The sequence below is a fragment of the Tinamus guttatus genome, unplaced genomic scaffold (assembly GCF_059628265.1).
Source record: "Tinamus guttatus ecotype Peru unplaced genomic scaffold, ASM5962826v1 Tinamus_guttatus_pri_ptg000383l, whole genome shotgun sequence".
In the NCBI taxonomy this organism is placed as follows: Eukaryota; Metazoa; Chordata; class Aves; order Tinamiformes; family Tinamidae; genus Tinamus; species Tinamus guttatus.
The window spans coordinates 2,535,415-2,563,232 of record NW_028288917.1 but is presented as its reverse complement, the minus strand read 5'-3'; the positions used below and the strand labels follow the sequence as shown (position 1 = coordinate 2,563,232).

At 37.6% G+C, this 27,818-nt stretch overlaps 1 protein-coding gene across 1 annotated transcript; it reads right to left on the bottom strand.

Annotated features, from left to right (window-relative positions):
* Window positions 1-16,443: 16,443 nt before the first annotated feature.
* Window positions 16,444-19,399, bottom strand: TMEM18 (transmembrane protein 18). Its single transcript, XM_088530549.1, has 5 exons — window positions 19,358-19,399; window positions 19,103-19,223; window positions 17,152-17,206; window positions 16,701-16,794; window positions 16,444-16,591 (listed from the first exon to the last, which is right to left on the bottom strand). Exons 1-5 carry the CDS (start codon window positions 19,391-19,393, stop codon window positions 16,502-16,504), a joined length of 396 nt encoding a protein of 131 aa, XP_088386675.1. The 5' UTR covers window positions 19,394-19,399; the 3' UTR covers window positions 16,444-16,501.
* Window positions 19,400-27,818: the final 8,419 nt, after the last annotated feature.

Sequence of the window (27,818 nt, the reverse complement as noted above, 5' to 3'; positions counted from 1 at the left end):
TGCTATTTTTCCTGCATCTGTCTCTAAAAGATTCTGACATGTTGTAGTTGTAGTTTAAACTGAAGTTACCAAAATGGACGTGTTTATCTAAAATCAGCAATGATTTGTAGTACAGATGACAGCTCTTCAAACATTGCACAAAAATAGAACAAGAACACATACTTCATGAAGACAGAGAAGGAACAGGAATTAAAAAAAAAAAGAAGAGAGAAGAAGTAGAAAATACATAATTTGTGACATATTTTTTTTTTAGTTCTACACAATAGTCACTCCTAGAGTTGTTTATTGACTTTCTTCTTACAGAATCACAGAATGGTTAAGGTTGAAAGGGACCTGTGGAGATCCTTAAGGACACCTGGAGCACGCAGCACAAGGTGGCATCCAGTCGGGTCGTGAAGATCTCCAGAGAAGAAGACTCCACAACCTCTCTGGGTAGCCTGTTCCAGGGCTCCTCACAGTAAAGAAGTTGTTCCTCACTCAGAGATGGAACTTCTTGTGTTTTAATTTGTACCCATTACTCCTTGTCCTCTCACTAAGAAGAGTTTGACCCCATCTTCTTTACATTCTTCCCTCAGGCATTTATACATACTGATCAGATCTCCTCTCAGTCTTCTCTTCTCCAGGCTAAATAGGCCCAGCTCGCTTAGTCTTTCCTCATACGATAGATACTACAGTCCCTTAAGTCTTGCAAATTCGAGCTAGCCGTTATAGTCATTCTTGATCTTAACTGTTAGATGGATGTTAGTTTTAGAATTGCCCCCAAAATCTTGAGGCCTTATGGCCAAAATCATGCATGACAGGTATGGTTTTAAGGTGATAGGTGGAAAACAAACAGTGGTTTTACATTACAGCAAAAGATGATTTTGGCAGAAAGACAAAATTGGAAACCCTCAATTTAAAGAGGTACTTATGGCACGGTTGTAATTGGGATGTCTCCACATAATGAAAATAAGTACACCAAAGTGGTTCTCCAATAAATGCACAAATAAAATGAAAAATGATTAAATATTGTAATCCTATTCAATTATTAAAGAATAAGTAGTCAGAAGTCAAGATATAAACAGCAACTTTTAATTACTTTACTTACCTTTAAGCTATATGCCAAATTTAAAAATTTCAGATGTGATATGTATTGATTAAAAATAAGCATTTAAACTTACAGTAAAATTATCACCAATGATAAAAAAAAAAAAAACAGATGTTCAGATACTTTTTTTTTTTTTTCCTGGAGGGATAATTAGCATCTCCGTTATGTATTTTTATGTCTTACAATTCATTTAACTATACAGTGCTGTATGTTCCTTCTGCTCCAAGACAGGTTGCAAGTTAACTAATACTCTCAGGAAAAGGTGCTGTGACCCTTTCCCTCCTGTAGTAATGGTCACTGGGAGATGGGAAGCATCGTGTGTGGACTCCTTCAGCACTTGCTGCCCATTAGGGACCCACGTACCATGGACATGTGACTCCTTCGTCCAAGAAACAGTAGTAGTAGAAACCATTGGGACCTGGCAATGGCAATTCCAATGTGACCGGAAGACCTTTTATCCTGTACTGCTCTTCACGCAGAGGGTCACCAGCAGCAAGAATCTTTCTTAACCTGCCCTTCCATGGTGCTGCATTTCAACAGGTCACTATGGCTTTCTCTGTCATCTCATTTCAAAATATTTAACTCTTTGACTTTTCTCTCATTAAAGTCAAAGAATTTAGATGTATTTCTAACAGAATTTGAAACCTCAAATAATTATTTTCTTATCTTTTTCTTATCTATTTCCTTTCAATTCAAAGAACAAAAAAAAAAGAATATTACTAGAGATCTTTCTTAAGATGAAGTGAAAAGTTGTCTGAATTTTATTTTCCAAATTGAGGGGAGAGGAAGGGTGGGGAAGGGAGGAGAGACCTATATATAATGAAATAGATGAGTGAGTCATTAAGGCTCATGCCCATATCACACTACCTAAGGAACATCCCTTGTGAGAATCACAGCTGAAGTCTGTGTCAGAGTTTGCCCTCAGACTGTAAAAGAATTTTAGGCACAGCTTTGACCTAAAAGTTGTGAGCATTTTTGATATATATTGTACTACTTTTTTCATTCGTTCATGCCTTTGGAAATAATTTAGTTGTAAAGCTTACAATTGAGAAAGCATATCAGGATTTCTAAAAGGTGTTAGAAACTTATTCAAACCAGAGTTTCAAACCTTAAAATTTTACACATTTTTCATAAGACATAAGTGGGCAAGTTCTTTACCTGTGTTTAAAGAAAAATTACACACCAGGACTGGCACAGGTGAAGCAATAACACAGCAATACCTACAACACTGAAGGACATTAGAAATAAATTAAGTATTAATTTATATTTTCAAAGTTTCAGATATCACGATTTTTAAAAATTGCCAGCAGCAGAACATTTACTAGTGTGAAGTAAATAAGACACTGGGAGGTGGTGATTATTTTTTATACTCCTGGTGGTTATAGGTTTATACTCTGTGCATTTTAAGTCTGTATTTTCCTCATATGTTGAAGTAATCAACTCCACTAGCAATGCAAAAGTCAAGTACCATATATTAAGGTTAATGTAAATTTTCCCTCTTGCAGCATGAAAACAATATTCTCTAAACCTGGAGAAAAGCCACATATAATACTAAAATGTTTTCAGCAGTTAAGCAGGAAAAAGCTGTCAACAACAAGAATAATGATCATTTAAACTACTCCAAAAAGATCAGCAACAGGCCTACATTGACATGTGTATGTAGTTAAAAGTTAATTTTACTGTACATATGCTCAGTCATTATCCTACAAATTCCCATTCACGCAAGTACTTATAAGTGGGCAAATATGATTATTTAAGAAAAGCATGCATATACATAGGCGTTTGCAGTGCTATATGTCTTTGTTACTGGAATGTTGAATTTCGCTTTTTTTAATATCAGAGTTTGAACATTGAATAAACTCAAATTATTCCTCTTGATTCCTTTTTTTTTTTTTCATTTTTTTAATTACTAGCCTAAATGTGCTATACTCAGAACATTTAAACTAATATCCGTAATTTTTTAGCACGTTTTGCAGTGACTTCTCTTTCCATTTCTTTAGTGATCCAATGTCAAAAAAACTATTTCCGGTATGATCCACAGAGAATAACTTAAGATTTATTCAAGTATTCCTAAAAGCAGTTCCAAAATGTATACCCTATATTTACATTCACAATCAAGATCAAAACAGCCTTTCTCTTCTCTTCAGAGTTATTTTGTTGGTTTTTAAGTTTTTATACTCTATGTTGGGCTGAGCCACATATATATCCTCTTTACTCCATATCCCAGACAGAAACACATTGACACAAACAGTTGATTCACTCAACTGACATAGTCAGCTGATCTACTAAGCTTATAAAGCCAGTTGATCTACTCGGTATAGTTATTCTTCTAAAACAGAGGCCATTATCCAGTCCCCACTGTGTCGAGCCAAGTTCAGATTCCTTTGCAACAACTGTGGTCTGTCACTCCCTATATTCCTCTCTGAGCTTCAAGAGTGCATCATCCTTGCCCATCTTTCCTGAGTCTTCTCCCACTGTAGGAGTTTATTGACCAGCTACAGGCATCCACCAGGGACCATCAGTACAGTTATCTGAAACATGTTACCATGTATATTGTACAAGCTTACAAGCATTCTCTTGATTTCCTTTGAAAATTAACTATAAACCTTTAAAAGTTTGGGAAATGATGGAAAAAATATACAAATTAGTACTGAAATTACTGGGAGTTCGAATGGGTTAAAAAAAAAAGACAATAATTGGACAAAATCTTGGTAGGGGGGAAAGTGCATTAAGAGCTACTTTATGCAAAGATTCTGGTGTTTTCTTATTTTCCACTTTGAAAATCACCAGATGTGGAGAGGGCCTGCTGGGAGCATATGATTTTTTTTTTTCTTATACACTTCATGTGCTATGCATCTGCTATGGGTCAGAGGCATAAGACTTGATTAGATTTGGTCCCATCCAGCAAAATAATTATTTCATTTGTTTTCCCCATTAAACAGAGCTCTCAGTATGGTAATATTATATCGCTCTGTATAAATCAATAATTTTTACCTTCTGAAAAAAATGGGAAATATAACCTACATAATGTTAAGGCAGACAGTGTTCTACATGGAACTATAAGATGTACTGTATGCTCCAAGTAGTGCCACATTATGTGCCACAGCATATCAGATTTCAAATTGCTTTGTAATGAAATAGATGGCCATAAATTGTAATGACTATAAAAGCTGATCTTCCTTAGAGACCAGGGTGGCAAAGCAGAAAATTCTAAGAAGGCCCCACCATCAACTTTGGAGAGCAGTTTCCTAGACGAATTCCTTTGTTAGGGCCACTACTTACAGCTTAAGGGTAAATGCAGAATTGTCAGATGAGATAGCCTACAGGCAGAGTAAGTCACATCCACTTTCTTAATCTATGAACTGTGATTAATACAGCTTGAGAAAAATCACAACATCTATTACTACAAGGTTGGATGGATTCTGCCTAGTGTAAATGCTTGCATGAAAGTTTTCTTTAGCCTGGATGACCCCTCCACCTTCCAAAAGGTTCATACAGGAAACTATTATTGGAATCTTTGATGTATTTTTCTTTTGTTCTTTGTGCTGGGATGTATTACAATGAGCTTTTTAAAGTCAGGTCAAAACAGGATCCAAAATAAGATAGCTTCATATAAACATTAACCCCAGCTACTAAAGCATGAAGGAAAGATCTGCTATAAGAAAGGAAATGACAGGTAGGTTTAACTATCCTAATAGCAGAAACTGGTGAGCTTCATGCAGTATATTTCATCACCTAGATTTCAGCAGAGGAAACAAATTTCTTTAGATGTTGCAGTGTCCTTCTTTGGGGATCTTTAAAACTCTCCTGGATGTGCCCCTGTGTCACATGTTCCAGGTGTCCCTACTTGAGCAGAGGGGTTGGACTAGATGATCTCTAGAGGTCCCTTCCAACCTCAACCATTCTGTGATTCTGTGATCCTGGAATTGTTAGTGATCCTAAATACTTGATCTGGTCGCTCATTTTGAAACAGCAGAATACTTGGATACTTCAAGGGTTGAAAGTTCTGACAAATTTGAAGTATTTTGATCTGAAGGAACTTATCTTTCTACATTTGTTAATGTAAAATTAAAAATCCATTTTAGTGGAGAAAGTAGCCATTGAAATGGATTCAGTCAGCCACTCAGAGTATATTTGAGGGGCCATTTTGGTTCTCCTGCTATTCAGAAGCAGATAGAAACCTATTTTAAATCTGTAGGAGCTGTAATTACCATGTGTGACACAGGGTTTAAAGTTTCAAATTTTTGGTTCTCATAGAAAATTATGTTGCCTTTATTTTGCCCTTCAAAAGCAAAGGGTGTATTCGTTTTATTTGTATTTGTCTATTAGCCTTTTAGTGGAAGATAGAAAGTTACATCCATAACCACATTCTATGATTTACTTGGTCTTACTTCTACACTTTGTAATTTTAATAAATACTTTACAGTACGTGGTAGTATAAACAAAAGGATTTAAAGCTTGCCGCGAGCCAAGCACAATTGTAAATGAGGTATCTCTGAGACTGCACTCTTAGAAAAGAACATTGAATACTTCATCTTCTAATTGAGTGTAGAGGCAGATACAATTTTAATGATCATATTAAAGATTCCAGTTGTTTCATTATATTAACAAGAGGAGAATGGTAGCTAAAATTCGTATGTTGGACAAGATGAGTAGTAGGAGTTATTATAGAAGTATTATGATATTTTTAAGTGTATAAAAGATGTGGACTGTCTTGAACGCTTGCTGTAGGCCAGAGTTTATCAGTATTTTCAAGAAGAAAATCTCATTTGAGAAAAAGAATATTAAGTGCTTAGTACAGTCAGAGAAAAAAAAAGGTATCTCCATTGTCTCTCCGGGTATCCACGGACTTCTCTTTCTCCTTAGTGTTCACTCTCTTTCTTGTAGATTTTGTATCAAAGTTTTGGCAATACCACATTATTTCTGTATATGGTTAGGTTTTAACATTAGAATTGTAGTATCATTCCAATACCTAACTGCTAGTTCTATGCAAACACTTTCATGGATCAGCTGAAAACCTGTTGAGGAATTGCTAGCATCAACTCTGTGGCAGAGCGATCATAAAAAACAAGGAGTGACTGAGGAACATGGGAGATTGCACCAAGCAAAATAAAATTTCAAAATATTTTAAGAAAACATAGGTCTATACTGTTAGCTTAGAGATCAGGTCCATACTCTCTGATCATGCTGCCTCACTCTGCCTCAATTCTGGAGTTGGCCCTTGGATAACAGCAGAAGTATCCTGGGCTCAGTGACAGTAGGCTTAACCTTGGCCTTTCTAGTAAAGAAACTCGTAGTTTCAGGAAAATGACAGGAGCCTAACATGCTAGATCATGCCAGAAATACCTACTACCAGAAGATAATACGGGCTAAATTCAGTCACGGTGATTAAACTGGGTCACAAAGAAATATTCTTGCAATTCTGGCTGCTTGCATTTGCTAGGGTACATCATAATGTACCATCTGCTCTTTTATATGCTTCTTTATAGCTCTCACTTTCAAAGAGATGGTTATGATTACCTCACATCTTTATTATATAAAAAGAACTGTTTGCTAGTTCAGTGTTCAGGGAAAAAAAAAAAAAAAAAAGTTTTGTTAGTTACTCATCAATTTGCTCATCTGTTTGTCCTATGCAGCATGATGATTTCAAAGTCTGCTGACACTGTTACCCAAAGGAGTATGATTCATGCAATAATTTTCCTTCCTTCCTGCCTCTTTCTTTTAAACTTGCAGGAACTTTAATATATCCCATACAAAATTTTAACCTTAAAATATTCTGCCTTTCTCTACCATCACTACATTCATTTCACTTCTAGGATCTTATTCTTTATATAGGAGATGTACTACTGATAGAAAAATATTCTAAATTAATATGGCATAACAATGCTATTTCTTACTGTTGGCATCCCATTCATGTGAATATATCTTCTTTTTAAAAAGATCTGTAATTTTTTCTTAGAAGGTGAACTCCTTTTTTCAAGAATAAAGTCTAATTATTACTAACAGTACTTTTGTGTCTGTAGAGCCCATGTTTACCAAGCCTGTCAAAATATTTTAGAAAAATTGCTTGTTTCCCTTTTGTCAGTAGGGAGGTCATTTAGCCTGCTTCAGGATACATAGTAAATCTGTGACCTTCAGAATGAATTTCCTGACACCGAATCTTGTAGCAACTAGAGCATGGTTTGTTGTAGGGAAACCCACCAGAGACTTCTGAGTGGAGCAACACAGGACTTCCCATTTCTGCTGAAAGTAAAAGGCAGCTCCAGAGGATATCGTGATGGCAGTGATTTAGTTTGCAAAGCTCAGATCAGATTTAATCTAAAGCTTGAAAATACAAACCTCTAGCAAAATCTTGATGAATTGAGCTAAAAGAAGTATTTTGACTAATAAAGGTCACCCTCATCCACAGAGTAAAGGAATATCTTCTGGATAATCTCCCTGTTCAGGAGAGAGATAGAGGCAGTGTGTGTGCTTAAACAGCTTTTAAGGTCTCAGAATTGACCTATTTAATAAGTGTTTCTTTTCTATTTCTGAAAGAGAATTTTCATTCTCATGTATCGGTAGGTTTAATGGTGTTTACAGCTTATATAAACAACGTAATTTGGGCTCCCCTCACAGGAGCTCTTGTAGAAGATCTTTATCCAGAGGAACTTGCCTGTTTCATCCCAGGGAAAGCTGGCAGGTTCTAGGGCTCCTTTCTACTTATTTCCTTCTCTCCCTCATACAAATGTCTTCTTCTGTCTCAGATGCATAAATGCGAAGCACCTCTCCTATTTACTCCACTTGCCACTCAAATTACATCTCCTCTGATGATTTTTGTTATCCACTTTTTTAACTGCTTACTCTTTGCCTTGACTTTCTTACTTTTTTCTTCAAAATATTGGACTGCTTTGGTTTATTTTCCTTTATTTGAACAAACCAAAGCACACCAGACTTTAATGCTCCATTTCACTCAAATTCATTTCTATGGATGTGTACTTCCAGTTCCCTTACACCCTCTGCAGTTTGCTAGGTACACTGGAGTCTAAGGGGACCTCTACTAACACAAATCCTCATGATTTTCTCCAGAATAAAGATGAAAACTCTATGCCTATCTCTCTTTATCAACCATCATGTTGACCTACTTACCTATCTTGCATCTTTGAATATACCTTTCTTTTTTTTTGTCTGAGGTACAATCTCAATCAGTCTCTGATAGCATTTCATGGAAATGGAAATATAGGTAGTAGCTGAAGCTCTATATCTTCTATAGCTTCTAGTAGCTCTATATGATTAAAGCAGGAATAATAGTCCTTTGTCTTCAGGTATACTCTTAAAAACCGTCAAACTCCTTGTTTATTAAGGCCTAAAAATTGTGTTTATGGTGTTTATCTTGTCTACGAAGGCCTAAAAATCTTTGAGCTGAAGTTAATGGATCATCAATTTCAGTATATATCTAAGGACTGTGAATTTGTTTTCCACAGAACATTTCAAAATCCTTTATTATCTACTTACGAAGTTGCAACTGTTCTTCAAGTTCTCTTATGTTTCAGTGTGATAGTTTTCAATTTTGGCCTTAGGTACAATCTTCTTCTAGACATAGTCACTGAATATGTTGGTGCAAGTTCACTTTTACCACATCATTTTTTTTTTTTCATAGCAAACACTTCATATGTGATTCCAGCCCTTTGCTAGAGTTACTGGTAGCATTTCTCTTACTATTATCTATTCCCATAATGTTTCTAAAAATAAGCTAAATCATACCCGAATCCCCTGTAGAGGAAAGTGGAGACTCTTATACTCTCTCCCCGTAAGAAATTTGCTGTTAGAAGACTGTGCCCTGTCCCAACCTCTCTAAGTAAATCAGTTTGACAAAGAAAAAAATGTACTGCAACACCGTAATTTTACACAGACACTCTCGGGGGACACTGAAGTGTTTAGAAAATAATGAAACATCATTAAGCCATGATTTAATCATTTTATCTCTTGACAAATCTTCAAGATTTTGGAATCTGGGGACTGAGTATCCTGTCCCATTTATGATACCAACTCCAGCAAATCTATGTAACTGTTTTGTAGACATTTTAGTTTATCTCACAATGCCAAATCTACGTCATCAGCCATTTTAACCAGCTTGGAAAATTCAGCACCCAAAGCCATGTACGCAGAGTTAATATAAAGCCTAAATTAAATTATAGTAGATATCAGAATATGTTTAAATGTCAAATTACCTCATTTCGCAGTACTACATAGCAATGGAGCCCTCTAAGGGTTGCAAAGCAAACTGATTGCTTTCTAGCTAAAATATAATATTGTCAATTATGTATTTAATTGAAACAATAATGCATATTTTCTACTTTCTCCCCTTCTGATGAGATAACACAGCTATAGTGTATCATATTTAATTGGGTTAAACTTAACTGAAATGACCACTCTATAAGGTTATCTCCTAAGAGACCTATCTAACTTAATGATACTGAATGAAAATTGCTGTTGCTTATTAGAACTGAATTAATATCCTGAATTAATAAGCATAGCTACTATTAAAATATAGAGGGATTCTGTGGCATTTTGTTGAGTGTAATGTTCTGACTGATAGTATTTTGCTAGATAAAATTAAAAAAATAAAATTAAATTATTTTAATACAATTCATATATTTCTGCTACTTCTGCTTCATTTTATATTTAGTCTCAGATGAATTTTTAAAACGAGAATTTTTTCAACAAGATCTCTCTTTTGGAAGGTATATCTTTCAATTAAATAATATTTAGTTATATTTTAACATTACTAGAATCTGAAATTTATCAATATTAATGTCTATTAATATGCATAAGAATTAAATGAGCAGTAAATTGAAAAAATGCAATAGTATAAAAAATGTAATGTGATGCCTTATATTGCCAATCATAATACATCTTCAGATGTATTCATATTATTATTTACTTTAAAAATATTTTGATTTAGCTTCAAAAAAATCAAAAACACTCCACTATATTTCACTGTCTATGTCAAAACTGTGATTTCAGACTTATTTTAGATTATGTTTCCTGTTAGCAGAGAAGTCTAGAGAAATAATAAATTCCTTGAGTCTTCATGAGGTTAGTCGCCTTGAGCTTGGAGACAAATATATGTTCTCCTTTCTAATACAGGTGAATAAATCAATCTCTCTGTCATATTTTATTCAAATATAAATCTTCCCAAACTTTTTATGATTGTTAGCAAGTTAATGGTTTGGGGAATTTGTTAAACAGTTACCTCTAAGTCTATAGAAAAATTATATGCTCTGTATGTTCCATATATTTTCAAATTCTTTTTTGAAATATTCTATTCTATTTTGAATAGAAAACCACTGCTGGTAAATAAGTTACTGTTAAGGCTCTATTTAATCATATTCTGGCATATTTTGGCATATTTTTAGTTCTATTCAAAAAGAATTTACCTCTATGTCTTTTTCAAAGAGAATTACATGAAAATAATTACCATAAAACAATTATCATTCTTCACTCACGTGTAAACCTGGACTGCTAATTCAGAATATTAAATGCATTTCTTCTGTCACATAGCAACAGATGCAAAGGCAGAATACTTAGATAACACACTTTATCTGCTAATTAATTTGGATCTTTGATAGTACAAATCAATAAGCCAATTTCTTAAAAAGTAAATTCTTTCATGTTCTTTTTCAGACAATACAGGAAAGTATATAAAATTAGATTGTTTCATCTATTTCTGATAACTCTGTGATTTCAAAAACAAATAGATATAGGGATTGATAATAGTGATCATTTACAAAAGATCTCACTATTAATTAACCTACAAATAAATCCTTTGCAAGGTTAGTGTTCCTTAAGACCAGTGCAAGCCCAGCTTCACAAACCAGCCTGCAAATTGCAGTTACCTGGATGTATTTAATTTCACAATGCTAAAATTGAGGTATAAACATGATTCTGTGAAGGGACTTAGCCTAAGTATCTCCTTGTCCATCTGAACTTTGTTTTGTGTGCTGATAGCCCTCAGGCCTTTATGGAAAGCCTTTTCTCAGGTTTTTTTTTTTTTTTTTTTTTTTTGCTGGAACATATGGCAGGAAGGGGATATTGGATAATATTTCTTCGATTCTGGATTAGCATGTGTGTTATAAATGACATTTGGAACTTGTCCATTTTAGGAAGTGTGCCTTGTTTCAATCAGTTCTGCTGAATTTTTATAATGTTTCAGACCAGAGAGGCCACACATTTGATCCTGACATTGGTTTCAGTTGGTTCTAACCCTGGACAGTGCCAAAGACAACAGGACCTGTTATCCATGGGACTACTACTTAAATGCTATGCTGTTACAAACACTGACTATTATTCGTTACAGCTCTTTTCCGGGCTTTATTACGTCTGAGACACTATATATGAAAGGATCCTGAAAATCTCATTTAAATGAAATATTTAAATGTGTAAACACAGGCATAGGGAATTTAGAGGCCTTCCTTTTAAGTCCTGAATTGGACTACTTGGTTCAACACTGTTCCAGTAGAACAGTAGCATCAGCACAGCCACGAAGGGGAGGAACTGGCCAGAGAAAAGCAAACTACAGAACAGGCATCTATAGAGCAGATCAGTTCTGAGTTTTGGGGCAGGCATTTCACAAGCATGGCAGATGAAACTGCCAGGTCTGTTGAGAGTTGTTTTGTGTATGTACAAGCATGCAAACTGCAGGAAGGAGACTGAAGAGAACTCAAAACTGCAAGTCTTTGTCCTCAAAGAGGGGATCGAAAACAGAGCTCAGACGGATTCCAAGGATAAACAAGAAACAGATGGAGGAGTAAGATTACAGGCTCAAAACACAAGATACAGAGGGGAGCATCAAGTGAAGAACTCTGCATGTACAGCTTCCTAAAGGGAGTCAGAAAGCCTCTGAACTTTGCTGAGAACGTTTTTTCAGGATGCAGAGAGAGACTGAAGTGATTTTGGACATTGACAACCTCACTGATGGCTGTAAGCAACTGCAACACGTTTATAACATCATAAGGACAGATAACGATGCTTTATGAAAGGGTAAATCACACAGAAATGAGACATATGCTTAAGTTTGGGCTGTTCATGAACAGAACTGGTACAGTGCGCTGAACCTGCACATTGTTTACAAAACATTGTAATTGGTTTCGTTTTAGTTGTTTCTAGCTGGTTACTAAAAGGCTCCTCCAGGTGAAATGCAGGTGTGAATGAAAGAGGTTATTTATTTCCTTGCCTCAATAAGAAGCTTTAAAGCACAAATTCAAACACAATCCTGACTTCAAGGCACCTCATACATGTAGTGAAGCTCATTTTCACTACAAGAAGTGCTTTTCAGTGTAAAGGGGAAGAATTTGAATATACATTTGCAAGTGACTAAGGGATCTATCTTGCAGTTCAGATTCATGCTTTCAAAGGCTAAGGCCCAAAGTTTTCCTGATCATCCTAACATGCCAAAGAAACTATGAAATTACAGTGAAAAGTATTGCAGAACTGACTACTAGAAAAAGCGTTTGAGTCAGCTTTTGCATATGAAACAGTGACCTCCAGTGGCTAGTTCAGTTAACTCCAATGATCTGATGTATCGGAAAGGGGATACACTTGTATTTTGCTGAAAATCAAAAAAAAAAAAAATAAATAGACAAATATACACAACATGTAAGCTTTCTAAACAGAAATATACTTTGGTAAATTATTTACAATAATGACATTATTATTTAGAGTGGAAAATTATCTCTTGTCTCTATGTTTTAACAACGCATATAATTAAAGTATGTGAACATGTTTAGATATGTTTAAAGAAATAAAACATTCCTGACTTTATAGCAGTAGTTCTTATCTACACCGACTACACAAAAACTCACCACTCCTTTTCCTGACATCTCGGTTTCATATTAAAAAGATAAGGAAATTCAGGATTTCAGCTTATTCCCCAAACACACAAAAGTACATTCCATAGAGCCCTCCTCAATTGAAGATTCATACTCACAGCAAATTAGAATCTAAGGCAAATTTTCAAGAGACAGATTGTTTTAAGAGTCAATTAGAGAAAATAACAAAAACTGTCTTTCAGAGTTCATTACTTAGCACACACATAAGAATACATAAGACCTCAATTTAACATCTTTTTGTGACTTTGGCAGATATGTGAATATCCCCACCTAACCAGAAAACACTGCATTTACTAAGGTAACAAATATTCCTGAGGAATAAAAAGATTCAAATTTCCTTATTGAATCTGTTCCATTTTGTCTCAAATAATGAAATCCTCTGCATTAAAATAAGGGGAAAAGACAACGCAACCTAATGATATGCTATTACAGTGTACATGGAAGAAGACAGAATCTCCTGCATTCTACTTCTTGGAAACTCCTATGTTCTCTACAGGGAATGATGCCAATTTCAAACGTCAGCTAAATTCTGCCAGGCCGTCTTCTTACACGAGGACTTTCACCCAACAGAACTACTTACTGTTAGAGGGAAGCTGCCAGGTTAATATTGCTTTTTCTCTTTTAATGCTTTTCCACACTGGCTGACAACACATGGTGTGGTGGAAAGGAGGCTGGTAGGGAAGGCACAATATTGAGTCACTGCCTGCAGGATACATGGAAGCAGCAGCAAATCACCTCTGTCTAGCCTTATTTACCAAAGGATCCAATTCAGCAGCTACCTTTTTTTGTTTGTTTGTTTGGTTGGGTTTTTTTGTATGTTTACTCTGAACTGAAAGAATATATTGACTTTTCCACAAGTAACCAAAATTCACATCTCCCAGTTTTAGAATATTGCCTAAGGTATTCTATCCAGCTTAAACATTTGGCTCTTATTTACTTATACATAAAAAATTCTAAGTAGGTAAAACAGTCTCTAAATTCATGAAGCAATTATTTTGGTTCGTCAGCAACTAAGCTCTTACATTGTGTTATTGAAGCATCACTTCATAAATCCAGTCACATAACAAGCAAAAAACATGCTTTTACTTAATTTTGAGGGTTTATTTTATAGTTAAAGACACTCATGTCACTTATTTTGTAACCTTTAACTCCTGAACAGATTGGTTTCCTAAGCAAGTTTACCTGGAGGACAAATCACCAACTGAGATATATGTTTAAGTCTTTTCAAATGTAGAAAACAGGATTTGTTCCTGACAATCATATATATGAAAATAACTTTTTTTTTGTTTGCGATGAGTAAATCCATGAGTACATATTTAGATAGGATAAATTGTTAAAGTAATCAGGAAAAGTTTAAAAATGCTTAAAATTTTGAAGGGTGCATTTTGAGATGCTCCACATTTATACATATCTATATATTTTATATTGGGCGCTGCCTATACTTTCACTCCCCAATGCTTTCAGGAAATAAACAAGCCTCACTGCCACGTTGATTCTCTCTAAACTAATATCCATCTGCTAGCTACCACATTATTGGCATCCAAAATTATCAGATACTACGCAAGTAAAACAAATTATTCTTAATTCATGATTAAACATAAATAAATAAAATTCTTGACTCTCAAGCATAAGGGTTCACTTTTTTTGTGGTGACTGTGGTGTATTAAAGCCTGTATTAAAAGAACAAAATTCATCTGTTAATGCAACACAAAAAATACTTCCTGAAAAGTCAATTATACTAAGAGGAAGAAGAAAATGAACTTGGGCAAGCACAAGATTTTTTATTTGACCTGGGATCCTCAAAGCTATGGAGACTTGTTTCTGTTAATAAATCTAGGACCAAGCAACACTTGGGCAATACAGAAAGACACTTCTGTTATCTTGCCTATCTTACGAGAATTCTGATTGTGGCATCTCTTCAGGTTCAGGTACAGATGAGGAACTTTCATTTTTCCAACCTCACACATAAGGTAATGGCTTCCATACTGAAAGTTAAAGAAAGGTTGCCTCAGGCACTAAATATAGCAGATTTTTTGATTGTGAGACATTTGCTCTTAGTGAACATGCTGCTCTAAACTTACTGTGAATCAAATTCATACGTGCAATGTGCAATGAAACCAAAGGCTATTCTTAGGTGAAATCTCAGTACTAGGCAAGGATTGCAACTTGAAATGTGTATAATATTAAAATGATTTATACATTGATATTTTTCTGCTCATTACAGTGAGAGTCACAGAGCACTGGAACAGGCTGCCCAGAGAGGTTGTAGAGTCTCCTTCTCTGGAGATCTTCCAAACCCGCTTGGACGCAGTCCTGTGCCACGTGCTCTAGGTGACCCTGCGTGTGCAGGGGGGTTGGACTAGATGACCTCTAGAGGTCCCTTCCAACCTTAACCATTCTATGATTACCTGATATAGTTCTGCTCATGACCTTTATCTTGTGAACTCTGGGAAACATTTGTGGGCTCATTCTTAGGTCCTCATAAGAAAAACTCTAGTTTTTCTTGATACTGATCTTGCCCCTTCAAACTATAAAGCCCAAAGCTGAATTTTCCCAAAACAAGATGGGAGAACTACATCTATGCTCTTTGGTTCTGAAGACAATTGTATAGGTTATCTTGCATCCATTCGGCTAAATTCTTTTCTGATTCTTTTTGCTGTTCTCCAAAGCAGTGGCTTTTAGGCACACAGTATCCACCAAACTACTGCAGACATTATCAATGAGAAGTGACACTCGACACTATGAAAAATGGCAGTAGGATTTTTAACAGAATGGCGTATTACAGGAGTGTCCAAACACTGCATATATTTATTTACATGCTAATATATAAGCAGCCTAAACAGGATTGATAGAGAAATGAATGAGGAAAGCTGTGCTGAGTGAAGGAGTCCCCATAACTCATGGGAAAGTTAAAGAAATGGATCCCAGACAAAAAGGTATTATGATAGAAAAACAAACAAAAAAACACAAAAAATAGAAATATCAACTCAAATCCAACAATCTGTATTCAAGACATAATGGATAATTTTATTTATAAAAAGGTTCTGTATCAAAATTGTTCACTGCCTCACAAGACATACATAAAATATGAAACCTGATGTACAAAGTGAAATGTTTTGTACAAGCATGGATTCTTCAGGTGTTCTAAATATTAGCCCTCATTTACTAGAATCCACAACATAGCTTCAATTGGCATAAGTAGAAGCCTATATACTTAATAAATACATATTCAACACCATTAAAAAATACACAGGTGGATGAATATTGACTGGAAGCTTGTGTTCATCGTGTTGGCCAGTGTCTGCCCACTACAGGGCAAAAAAAAATGTTAATACCAGCCTCTCTGTATTTCACAGCAAAGTTCAGATGTATTGGGAGCATCTGCTTTCACCTCACTGCCCATAGCCAAAAGGTGCAAAGGCTCTTAATATCAGACACAAAAAACATTGCTGTTCTTGGATAAACATACAAGAAGGACTGATTAAATGAAACAGTATTATCACAAGATAATTACAAACAATAATAATAAAAAATATCAACCCTTTCACTTCTTCTTCTCTTTCTTGGCTTTAATTCTCTGCTGTAGTGTCTTCAGTTCAGTCATTACATTCAAAGTTTTGTAAATCCAGGTGACCTGAAAAGTAGGAATGTTACCACATTCAACTCATTTTTAATGTGTATATAAACACACTCACTTTTACATCAATTCCATGAAGGAAGTATCCAGTTAAAAATCCACATACCACAATTATGATAGTATTCACCAGCAGTGGTGCTGAAAAGACCAGTGAAATAAACATTCCTCCTGAATCGAAGTATTGATATTTAGAAAATAGCCTGAAAGAAAAAACAAACAAAGTTCATGTCCTCTTTCCCTTAACTTACTATTCTGATTTTCTCTTAGCAGTTAGTTTACAACAAGCAACATAAACAAAAAAAGTGTTTTTTTTTTCCTTCTTTTGATTTTAAGGCAACATGTTAATGGTTAGAAAAATTACTCTTTCCTACAATCTAAGTTTTAACTACATTGCATTGCATGGTTTTGTCCAAAAGGGTTTTATCAATCAGTGCAATAGATTCTCCACCTTCAGATTCTGTTGATGAGACATGAGTGACTCTCAATTAATGTCTCTTGTGGGGATGATATGATGAAAAAAATTAAATCACATTTAAATGTGAAACTGAAACACTTACCTCCAATTCATGGCTGCTAATTCATTTATATATTCAGCGCAGTACACCAAACCCACTGTATAACAAAAGACAAATATTATTAGATTCAATACTTCTTTAAAAATAAAGAGCAAGTTATCAGTTCTAAGACGCATATGTACTCTACATTAAAATTCCATGATCCTCTGAAGACTGCTACCTATTTAATATTTAACTGCATAAAACCAGCTCTGAATGTTTGAAGTGTCCCATACAGATACTGAGAAACATTAAGCAATCAGAAAACATACTTACAATATTACAGACAAAAAAATCCTGCTCATCGGAGCTTATAGAGGAGTTCAGTATAGCCATGAATATATACATATGCATATATATATATATATATAAAAAAATCAATATTTTTTCCAACAATATTGTTGATGATTGCTTCTAAGATAAATCTGTAAAATAAAGTCATCAGTCCTCCCATATTGGTACAAAATTTAGATATAAATTTAGAATCTTTAGGTTTTATATCCAGCATTTCTATCTAAAGGTAGGGTATTAAACATTAAGAGTACCTTCACCAGAACTATAAATAAGTATTCATGCAGTTCCTTCCTACATTACCATCTGTACAAGTCTTTGCATGGTACTGCACAATATAAACATACTTATTGCTGCTCATCTGTCAAGGTACAACAAAAAATATTTTCTACTGTGGACGTATCACTGGTGGTTGAGTTTTTCAGGGACATACAAGGCCGTGATTTGATATGGACTTTTTTAAGCACTCATATTGTTTACAGGAAATTTACATCATACCTGTACTAAAAAGCCATCAAAGATCAGTTCCACTGCCACTCTCAATGCAGTTAGTGCTCGGGTAGGCAAATCCATGTTAGTAACACTAAGTACACTTTAGACAGAATCTAAAGTAAACTGAGACAGCCTGTCATTAAAAATTCTGCAAGCCTAAAGTTAAATCTCCAAAAGAAACATGTGACTTTTAAAAAGGTAAGGGCACACACTGCCATTGCCAAGGTAAGAAACGGGCACCTTCTCCCTCCTTTAGCAGTCATTTAGAGTTGGACTCAATGATCTTGAAAGTCTTTTCCCACCATAATTATTCTATGATTCCACGATTTATCTCAGCAGCAGAGGTGTTAGCGGGGTGATAAGTCAGTTCCAGGAATGAATCCGGGCAAGACCTGCCCATATTTCCTCGAGGGCAGCAGCAGAATAAGGCAGAGAGCAACTGCCAGCTTGTGGAGTCCTTGTCTGCTGCTCCACAGTGACAACTGGCAGCCTCACTTCTTCCTTGAAGCTGTGACGCACAGCTAGGGAAATTACCTGATTTATCACAAGGCCAAAGTTGCAAGTCACATATGCTTGGAAACCAAGTAAGCAGGTACACATGAGGGAGCTGGGCCTGTTCAGCCTGGAGAAGAGAAGGCTGAGAGCGGATCTAATCAGTGTATATAAGTACCTCAAGGGAGGGAGTGCAGAGGACGGTGCTGGCCTCTTTTCAGTGGTGGCCACTGACAGGACTAGAGGAAATGGCCGGAAACTGAAGCACCAAAAGTTCCACAGGAACTTAAGGAAAAATTTCTTAACAGTGAGGGTGACAGAGCACTGGAACAGGCTGCCCAGAGAGGTTGTAGAGTCTCCTTCTCTGGAGATCTTCAAAACCCGCTTGGATGCAGTCCTGTGCCACGTGCTCTAGGTGACCCTGCGTGTACAGGGGGGTTGGACTAGATGATCTCTAGAGGTCCCTTCCAACCCTAAGCATTCTATGATTCTATGATTCTACGAAATACGAGCTATTGCGCGTGGGCGTACGCATTGACAAGCGGGAAGCAGAGCTTTGCATGCACTTTGCAAGGCACACTGCCCCCCCGGGCCCTGCAAACACCCGCGGAACGTGGCAATCACCACGCGAGGCGGCGCCGGGGCCGCAGGTGCGCAGGGAGGCGCGGGCGCCGCTCACCCATGCCGAGGAAGTGCCCGATCTGCACGCGGTAGTGCTGCGCGGAGGCGCAGGTCAGCACGAAGCAGAGGACGTGGAAAGCGCCCAGCGCTACCAGCCACGGCTCGGACCAGTCCGTCGTCTGGGGAGGCAAACGGGACATGCGGGCATCACCGAGAGCAGAGAGCGGCTTCCCCCTCCGCACAGGCGGATTTGCCCCGCGGACCCGCCACCCACGCGCGCCCGCCCGGCCCGGGGACGCGGGGCGCTCCTCACCGCCAGCACCGTCCGCAGCCCGCGCGGCGCCTCCATGGCGGCAGCCGCTCCGCCCCGGCCGCCGCCGAAGCCTCGCGAGATGGCGCCCAGCCATGGCCGCGGCCCCCACAGCGACCCGGAAAGCGCCGGGCTCAGCCGCCGGGGCCGGCGCTTCCCGGGTAGCTGTGGGCGCCGCGGAGGTCGCGGCCGCTCCCTCCCATGAGAAATTTTTTTTTTTTTTTGGACCCTTCAGCTGCTTTAGGATAAAACCCCAGGAGAAAAAACAAAGCGAAAAACAGACAATGTTAAGCCCCGACTGGGAGTTTGTGACTAGAAACCATCTGGATGCCCCAGGCAGGAGCTTAAGACAAGAGAAAAATGCTAATCTTTGCCAAAGAAAGAAAAAAGATTTTAATGGGTTGGTAGAGAATGGGAAGGGGGCAACACATCTCACTCACACTCCTGTTTTGCTAAATGCTTGTGGGTTTGGAAGAACCCATCTGTCTTGAAGATGTGCCTCTCTCAAACAGATCTTTCAAATTCAGGTTCATCAGCCAAGCAAGGAGGCTCCATGATCTTAATGGAGTTGCCCTGGTCTGGATCACACGCCATACTGCTACACAGCCACTCCATGCTATGGTTTTCATGAAATTTCCTTTGCTACTGCCATCATGAAATTACAACCTTTTCTAAAGTTTTGGATTACCAGGCCTGAACCTTGAACCTTTGGCTTTTTTTTTTTTTTTTTTTTTTTTTTTTTGCCAGATCATATTTTAATGTGAAATTGGTTCAGTGAATGGAAGATGTAGTGGGTGTTTTATGAGCTGTATATGCTGGTCAGAGGTGAAGCTGACATACAGACAAGCTGGGTGGATAAGAAACTGGCTAATAATGACTATAGTATGTATATATAGTATGACTATATGTAGTGTTAAAATTTTTATATAGTTGTTACTCTTCAGGCACTGTAGAGAGCAGTCATTGCAAGCTTTATTGCAAAATACAGGCTGCTTCCATGAGATTGGCTAGGATAAGTCAGTAACGGTGTTTGTCAGCAGGTGGTAGCAGATATTACCAACACTTTCATGTGGCATATGCTAGTCTTCATTTTTCATGGAGAATGAAATGTGAAGCAGGCCTTTTTCCCATTCTCACCCCTCCCCTTTCTCCCGTTTTTCTTCCCTGTGGAAAATATGTAAATATTGAAGGAATCAGGGAAGTAGTCTTGGTTTTGTCTGTATCCTAAGTGGGCTACACACTAAGCCATGGAGACAGCTTTCCCGCTTCTCACTGCCTTGTGTCTGTGGTGATGCTGGGGTCCTGTGCAGCAGGACAGGTGCTAAGCTTGGCTTCAGGTGTCCTCTCCATGTGGCCAATGGGGCACCACACACGTAGCTGTGGTTTAGAAGCAGATCCTACCCAACTGTGCACCCCATTGCATTCCTGACCTCCTGCTATCTGCCTCCGAGAAGAAATTTTCTGAGCATCCTTTTTCTAAATGGTGGCAGGTGGCAACACAGGTCTGGGAGGAGGCAGGCCCCAGGCCTTTGCCTTTCCAGGTGTCCCTGCGGGCACTTGGAAACTTGTATTGGAACCCTTTTACAAAAATTTTGGCACTTGGTGCTGCTCGGTTTGGCACATGGCCCCATCACAGTCCTCTGCCCAGACACAGGCCCATGGGACAGGCCACCCCTGGCTCGCAGCCATGGCCAGGGGCCACCATCTGCATGGCTCCTGGCACCCGCCGTGGGCTTATGGCAGGGGAGCCTCATGGACTCTGGTGCTGCTTGGTGCTCCCAAGATGCAGGACACAGGGACCAGAAACTTCTAGCTTCTGCATAAGAAAAGAGTTTTTTGTCCATTGGCAGCCTCTTTTAAGGCATTTCCAACAGGGCAAAGGAAACGGAGAATGGTGGACAACATCCAGATGAGCTGTAGGCCTTGCTAATGAACACAGAGGAGGGCAGAGTTGCCTAAAAGTGTGGTCAAGCCCCATCAGCTTGTTCTTGCCCTGGTTCAAGTCCAAGAAGCACCAAAATTAAGCAAGACTTGAATGTCAGCAGGCCCCACAATAGACTTAACCCTCATCTACAGAGAAGTTTTGCCTTCTGACATCTCTTTCCTTGAAGACTTGACTTGTCAGTATGCTTTCTTTTCATGGCATGGTACTCAGGTGAGTCTCTCAGGACTCTGTTTCAGGGTAGCTGCAGGTTCCCGAGACTGCATGTTGAATAATGCACCAATCTTTTTATCATTTTCCCAGGGAAAATTTTCCTGCATCTCCTTGCAATAGGTATGGTTTTCTATGACTGTGTCAGAAACTTGTTTTCTATCCATATTTTTCAAATTCGTTGCCATTGTTCATTCTTTTAACTGAATGCAGTGCTGATCCTGTAGTAGGGATCTCTGCAGAGGTTGGCTTCCTTGTGATCTTTGCACACTAACATTATATTGTTCATAGTCTTCGATTAGCTCCAGACTGTCATGTGGCTGCTGTTGGTTTGGTTCTCCTGACCTGAGGATATGATGCTGGTAGACTTAGACTGATGAGACAGATACATGGAAGTTGTCCTCTTTGGAAGCAGAAAGGCCAAGAATAAATTTTTATCTCTCAGATAGTGGCTTGCAGTGTTGAACCTACCAAGATGCTGATTTGGCTTATAATTTTTGAAGGGCCCAGAAGCCAGTGAATGATCTCTACCCTTATGATCTGAATTCTCTACTTTGTGATCCCACTTTATGTCCCACTGAACATTGAGGATAACAAGACAGTAAAAAGCTTATTTCTGCTTATTTCAGGAGAGAAGCAATAGTGCATGCAGAAAGTGTGTTCCATGTGACTCAGAGTGTGGATGCACAGAGCATTCGTACTATGCTGCTCCCTAAACTCTTAATGTTAACTGTTAATGTTAACACCTTAGCTCTTCTGGTAAAACATGTTATCCTTGGTTACTTAAAGGTATGTAAGGTCTCAGAAGTTGGTCACTACTGGAGATGATAGGCTAGAAAATAAAATCCTAAAAAGAAGCTGAGGAAGACAACATAATGCAGAATATTTGGTAATGTAGATTTTTTTTTCTGAAGGAAGCATTCAGAGCTGATTTTTTTCAGTTTGTTTTTGTCTGAATAGAGGAAATGAAATGCTTGCCCTATGCAAATCTGATTATCAATAAATTCCTTTTTCTTTTTAACATATGCCAAAAAATCAAAATAGGGGACATCTTTGAAATCCTAATTATTACTATTTCTTGTAAATATAAGGGACATTTGAAGACTTAACTCTGTTTTTGTTTTTAGTGCTGATATCTGGGTAACTCTGTTATATGAAAACATTCCTTTATGAACTACTGCTGAACGGGACTTTATGATGTGCCCATCAATGTTCAGTAGCAGATTCCCCAAAAATCATGTCAGTAACTTGCATCTCTTCATTTATTATTATTGTTTTTTTTTTCAAGTTGGGAGCTGCAAAAAATCTTCTGTGTCTTAGGCTCAAACTAAAGTTGCTACAGGCTCAAAACAAATGCAAGCCAGTTCCTGGTGAATGCCAGAAACAGAAGTTTAAAGAGTGCTGTCATCAAAATACATATGCAGTAAAAACAATGTGATTCAGGTAATTGCAAGGATAAGCATAGTTAATTTCACTGTGAAATCTAGAGAAAAGAAACTCATTCAACAGTCTTCGGTTAAATAGGAACAGTAGATGGCACTGTTATTTTGTTTTTCCTCAGTATCCTACTTTTTCAGGAACATTTGGAGCAATGTGCACAAAACAGATTTTTGTTTTCATTTGGAGCAATGTGCACAAAACAGATTTTGAGATACTCAGATGAGGGAAGCTTTGTGCTATACATCCTCATCCTAATAGAAAGCATACCTTTCAGGTTGATGGAACAGCACCTCTGCTTCCTGCAGGTGCTACCAATTGTCCTTTTAGTCCCTACTACTAAACATACTTTATGGCTCTGCAGACATCAGTAGGACCCTGCTCACACTAAAACTTCACCACTAAGGCTGTGTCTTAGAGAACTGAATTAGCACTTGTATGGAAATGCTGAAAAGTGGTACTTGGTTTCTACCCGAGTACTGTCATAAGCCCACATCACTTCAAGCATGTCCAGTCGTGTGTTCTCTTTCCCAAGCAGCAGCAACAACGTACGCTGTGGTGGAGAGTTGCGCTGTGTCCTGTAGCTGCGCTGGTGAACAAGTGGGCAACAGCTAAAGCAAAGCTGGGGTTTCCAGCCAGTCACTGAAGATGTGACATGTTTTTATTCAGCAAGATTTCTTTCTGTAATCCTTGGGCACTGCTGCCTTCTAATCACCTTTATTACTCTTATCTTAGGCTCATTTGAGACACATGGGGACAAGGGAATTATTGTGGACTCCTAATATCTTAGGAGTTTTGCCATGCAGCTTGAAATGTGTCCCCCATTGGCTGCTCTAGGCACCTTTGTGGAGGTTGGTTGTGGAGGCCCAGCCAGCAACATGGAAGTGTAGGACCTCAGTGTGATGGTGGATGGTACCACCCTAAAATAAAAATTAATTTCTCAAAGAAGGGAACATCTGGCTACCTTCTCAAGAAGGCTAAATGCATTCCCAGGCGTGTAGTTTATCCTCCATTAGTTTCTTAATTTTTAATGTGTAGTACTCAACTGTATGGTTAAAGTTTGTCTGGTCTGTCTCTCGTATAAAAGCAGCATACTGTGAAAAGATACTATTGAACATGCATTCACAAGAATCCAAATTCCCTGTGAGTCTTTCTCTAGACACACATGGTGGTGGTGGTGGGAGAAACTACCCTAAACATAAAAGGAGTATTTTAAAGCCTTCCTGAAAATTAAGATTTTGGTAGAGAATGGGGCACATGGGACACAATGAAAGGGTTTAGTGTGTGGCCTAATGTGCCATGTGCCTCTCAGGTTTAATCAAGATAACTTTGAAAGATTATGGAAAATCCAATAAAAGCAATCTTGTTGTATTCATGTATATATATATTCTCTGTAGAAGAAGACCTGAAATGCAATCACAACTTTCTGCATGTCCCTGCTTCCGCATTTGGGAAATTCATTGGCATGCAGCCAAGCCGAGTCTGAGTATTTACCAAAATGCAGGTAGTATGCAATCAAGGAAAGAGACAAATCCTAAAATTTTAGTGCTAACTCAATGTGTATGATGGATGGATTGATGGATGGATGGATGGATGGATGGATGGATGGATGTAGTGAGACATAACTACTTACACATAAAAAAGGGAGAAAGTGGAACTTGTATAGTATAAACTAAATTTTAGATTTTTCTGTGATATTTAAAGTTGGTTTCTAAAAACCTCAGTCTATTTGATTGCCCAAGATCAGTCTCTGAAAATCCTGCTGCTAATGACTCTCTGTTTGAAGAGAGTCTCCCTGTCATGATCAGTGAAGATCTTTGTTAGTTGCAAACTCCAGTGGACTAAAGAAAGTGCCTTGTTACAGGTATCAAAAATGTGCATCTTCAGGAGTACTAATTCACACTTCTGTGGAAAAAAAAGAAATAGAAAACCTCATTAGAACATAAGTGAACCTTGTTCATTGAATAGTGAGATAATGAAAGGACAATTGGGTTTTCATCTCTACACATTTTCCTTGGAATCTATAGAGACTTTTAGTCATGTGCATAAAAAACATAGTAAAATGAAAAAAATAGTAACAAGATTGACTGCAGTCTCATTACATTTGTGTCAGCTGTAAGCAATCTCAGTGATAATTTGTGTATTTTAGTGGATTTGACTGCAAAGACAATGTTTATTGTACGGTTAATGGCAGAAGGAAAGCTAAAACAATTTTGTTTTTTAAATATAATACATTCCATCTAAAACTGTAGTAATCAAAATGTTTGAAAATGGTTGAAGTGATATTATTCTTAAGATATCATTTGCATGTATAACATATATGAAAAGGGATTTTTTTGTAACTAGTATTAAAGGAAAACTTCAAATCAAAGGAAAACATTAGAAATGAGAACTTGAATTGCTATGTCAGAAAATAAGAATTATTGACTTTCAGCATTGATTCTTTTAAAAATGTGTATGTGCCTGAAAATCTTGGTGTTCTGTGCTAACAAAAAGTTTGAGAGAAAAGTGTTAACTGCAGAAAGAAAAAATTGTTTTCCTGAAGAGGTTTGTTAGAAGTAAGAATTCTTATTTTAATCTAAATTAATATGAGGTGTGACTCTAGCTGGTGAAGGATGCAAGAGTCATGAAATCCTTGAAGGAGGTTAGGTTTTTGGGGAAATGTGCATGAGAGAGCATTCACACTTGAATTTCCCTTTTTCTCTATCACTTTAACAAGCCAAAGTTACATTAAAAACCTGAACAGGAAGACTCTTGTCTAGGGCATTGTCTAAACACTCTTCTCCGCCTTCATCCTTACAAGACACATCAATAAGTGACATTCCAAACTATCACCCCTAGCCTATAAGGCTGTCAGGGATTTGCCATTTTCCAGAGTGCTGAATAAAATTTGAAGGCAAAAATATATATATATATATTGCAACCTTGTATTAGTCTCCAATCTTAAGCCATGTATTTACAAATAGTGCAGAAGTTAAAATTAATGATGAGCCATCTAGGGCAATCCAAAAAATCTCTCTGTTCCCTCACAGACACTATTGCACTAAATATTCAGACACTATTCACTAAGCAGACTCTTTTTTTGCAGATAAATGCTATCATTAAAGAATAGTGGACTCTTCATCTCCGGAGATGTTGAAAATTTGAGTAGACAAGACTGAGCGCACTTTGATGTTAACCCTGCTTGGAGCAGGGGATATGAATAGTTGACCACCACTGGTCCCTCTGTCTAGATTTTTGTATGATTTTGATGCCTCAGTTTCAGCTATTAAAATATCCCTTTTATAAAGGACAAGATAAGACGGTTTTATTCTGATTCAATATAAGGCATATGTAACAGATTTTTTTTCATAAACCAATATAAGAATTTTGCCTCATAAAATATTTTTGACTTTTTATGAGGAGAATCCTTTATACATATCTATGTACAGAACTGCAAGAAACTTCACACTAATCAGGTGATGGCTGCAATACCTGTTCAGAATCCAGAGGGTTCTTTGGAAACCAAGTTGCATCGGACTGAGATACTTCCTGGGTGCTCTTTAAGAAAGAATGTTTATCTGATACCGTCTTGGCTTTGGCAGTTTGCCCGGAGCACCGTGGTTCATAGGCCTAGTAGCACCAACACCGTCGTGGTTAATGATGATTGGTGCTGCTGTGCAACCAAGAATTGTCCATTGTGCTTGGTAGGAGACGTGTAAATATAGATGTGAAAATGGCAATCAGTAAAATTATTTTAACATAAAAAGTGACGAATAAAAGTGACGAATTAGAGCGTATTTTGCAGTGGTTTAGCTGTGGTACTGCTAAGAGTGCAAGCCAAAGAATGGGATAATGACATTTTAGTTACTCGTATTTCAGTCTGAAGAAATGCACTCATTCTTATCTTTCTTTGAAATTAGAAGAGAGGGTAGCTATACATTTTTTGGAAGGGAGAAAGCATCCAAGAATTTTATGTTTTAATCTTTAACAGTACTCTGCTTGTCATAAAATCAAACTAGCAGAAAGAGATAACTGTGAAAAAGAACAGAGAACGGGAGACTAAAACAATGGCTTAGCACAAATTTTCCTTTTGCTTCAACAGCTTAGTTACTTGGCATCATGGTACCTCCCCCATTTTCTCCAGTAACTGCAGCAGACAGAGTACATCCTGTCATGACATGCTGGGATATGTTTGTATGAACAGTATTAGTGTTTATCCCTTTGGCCTAGGTCTGAAGAACAGTACTGGAATTTCCTTCTCTCCTCTTTCCCCTCCCAAATAGTGACAGAAATGATCGATGGACCTTATCTGCATGTTGTTGATGGGGTATATCCCCCTTCTCACTGGGTAGTACAACCTATTCCAGGCAGTAAAGGACCACATTGCCAACTCAGCCATGCGCTTTTCTCATGCCACACTGTGATGGAGCATTCCTTTGGAAGGCTTTCTGCAAGGCAGAGATGCCCGTGGGATTTGTGCCAGGGTTTCAAACACTCTGTAAATAATTGGAGTCTGCTGTGCCCTTCATTAGCTGTGTTAGGATGCAGGAGAAGGATTTTACCCTGGCTAGACTACAGTTTCTGCGACGGCTTTACTCCCAACCTACTGAACCTGATTGCAACAAACATAGTACATAATAGGATCTTAGAATCTTCAGTGCTATTTGTAGATTTATTAGTGATAATGGTGATAACTCCATCTGTAATTAAGAAATCTATTAAATGATTGCCAGTAAAGTGCCATACTGGGAAAAAAAATAACTGTAGTCCTGTAAATTCATGCTCTTTTTCACTACTGTGATTTTATTTTCGAGTTCAATTTGCTTTCTGTGTTCTATCTGGCTTTGAACAGTCAGAATCTATTTAAGGATTAGTATTAAGGTGAGTAGGTGT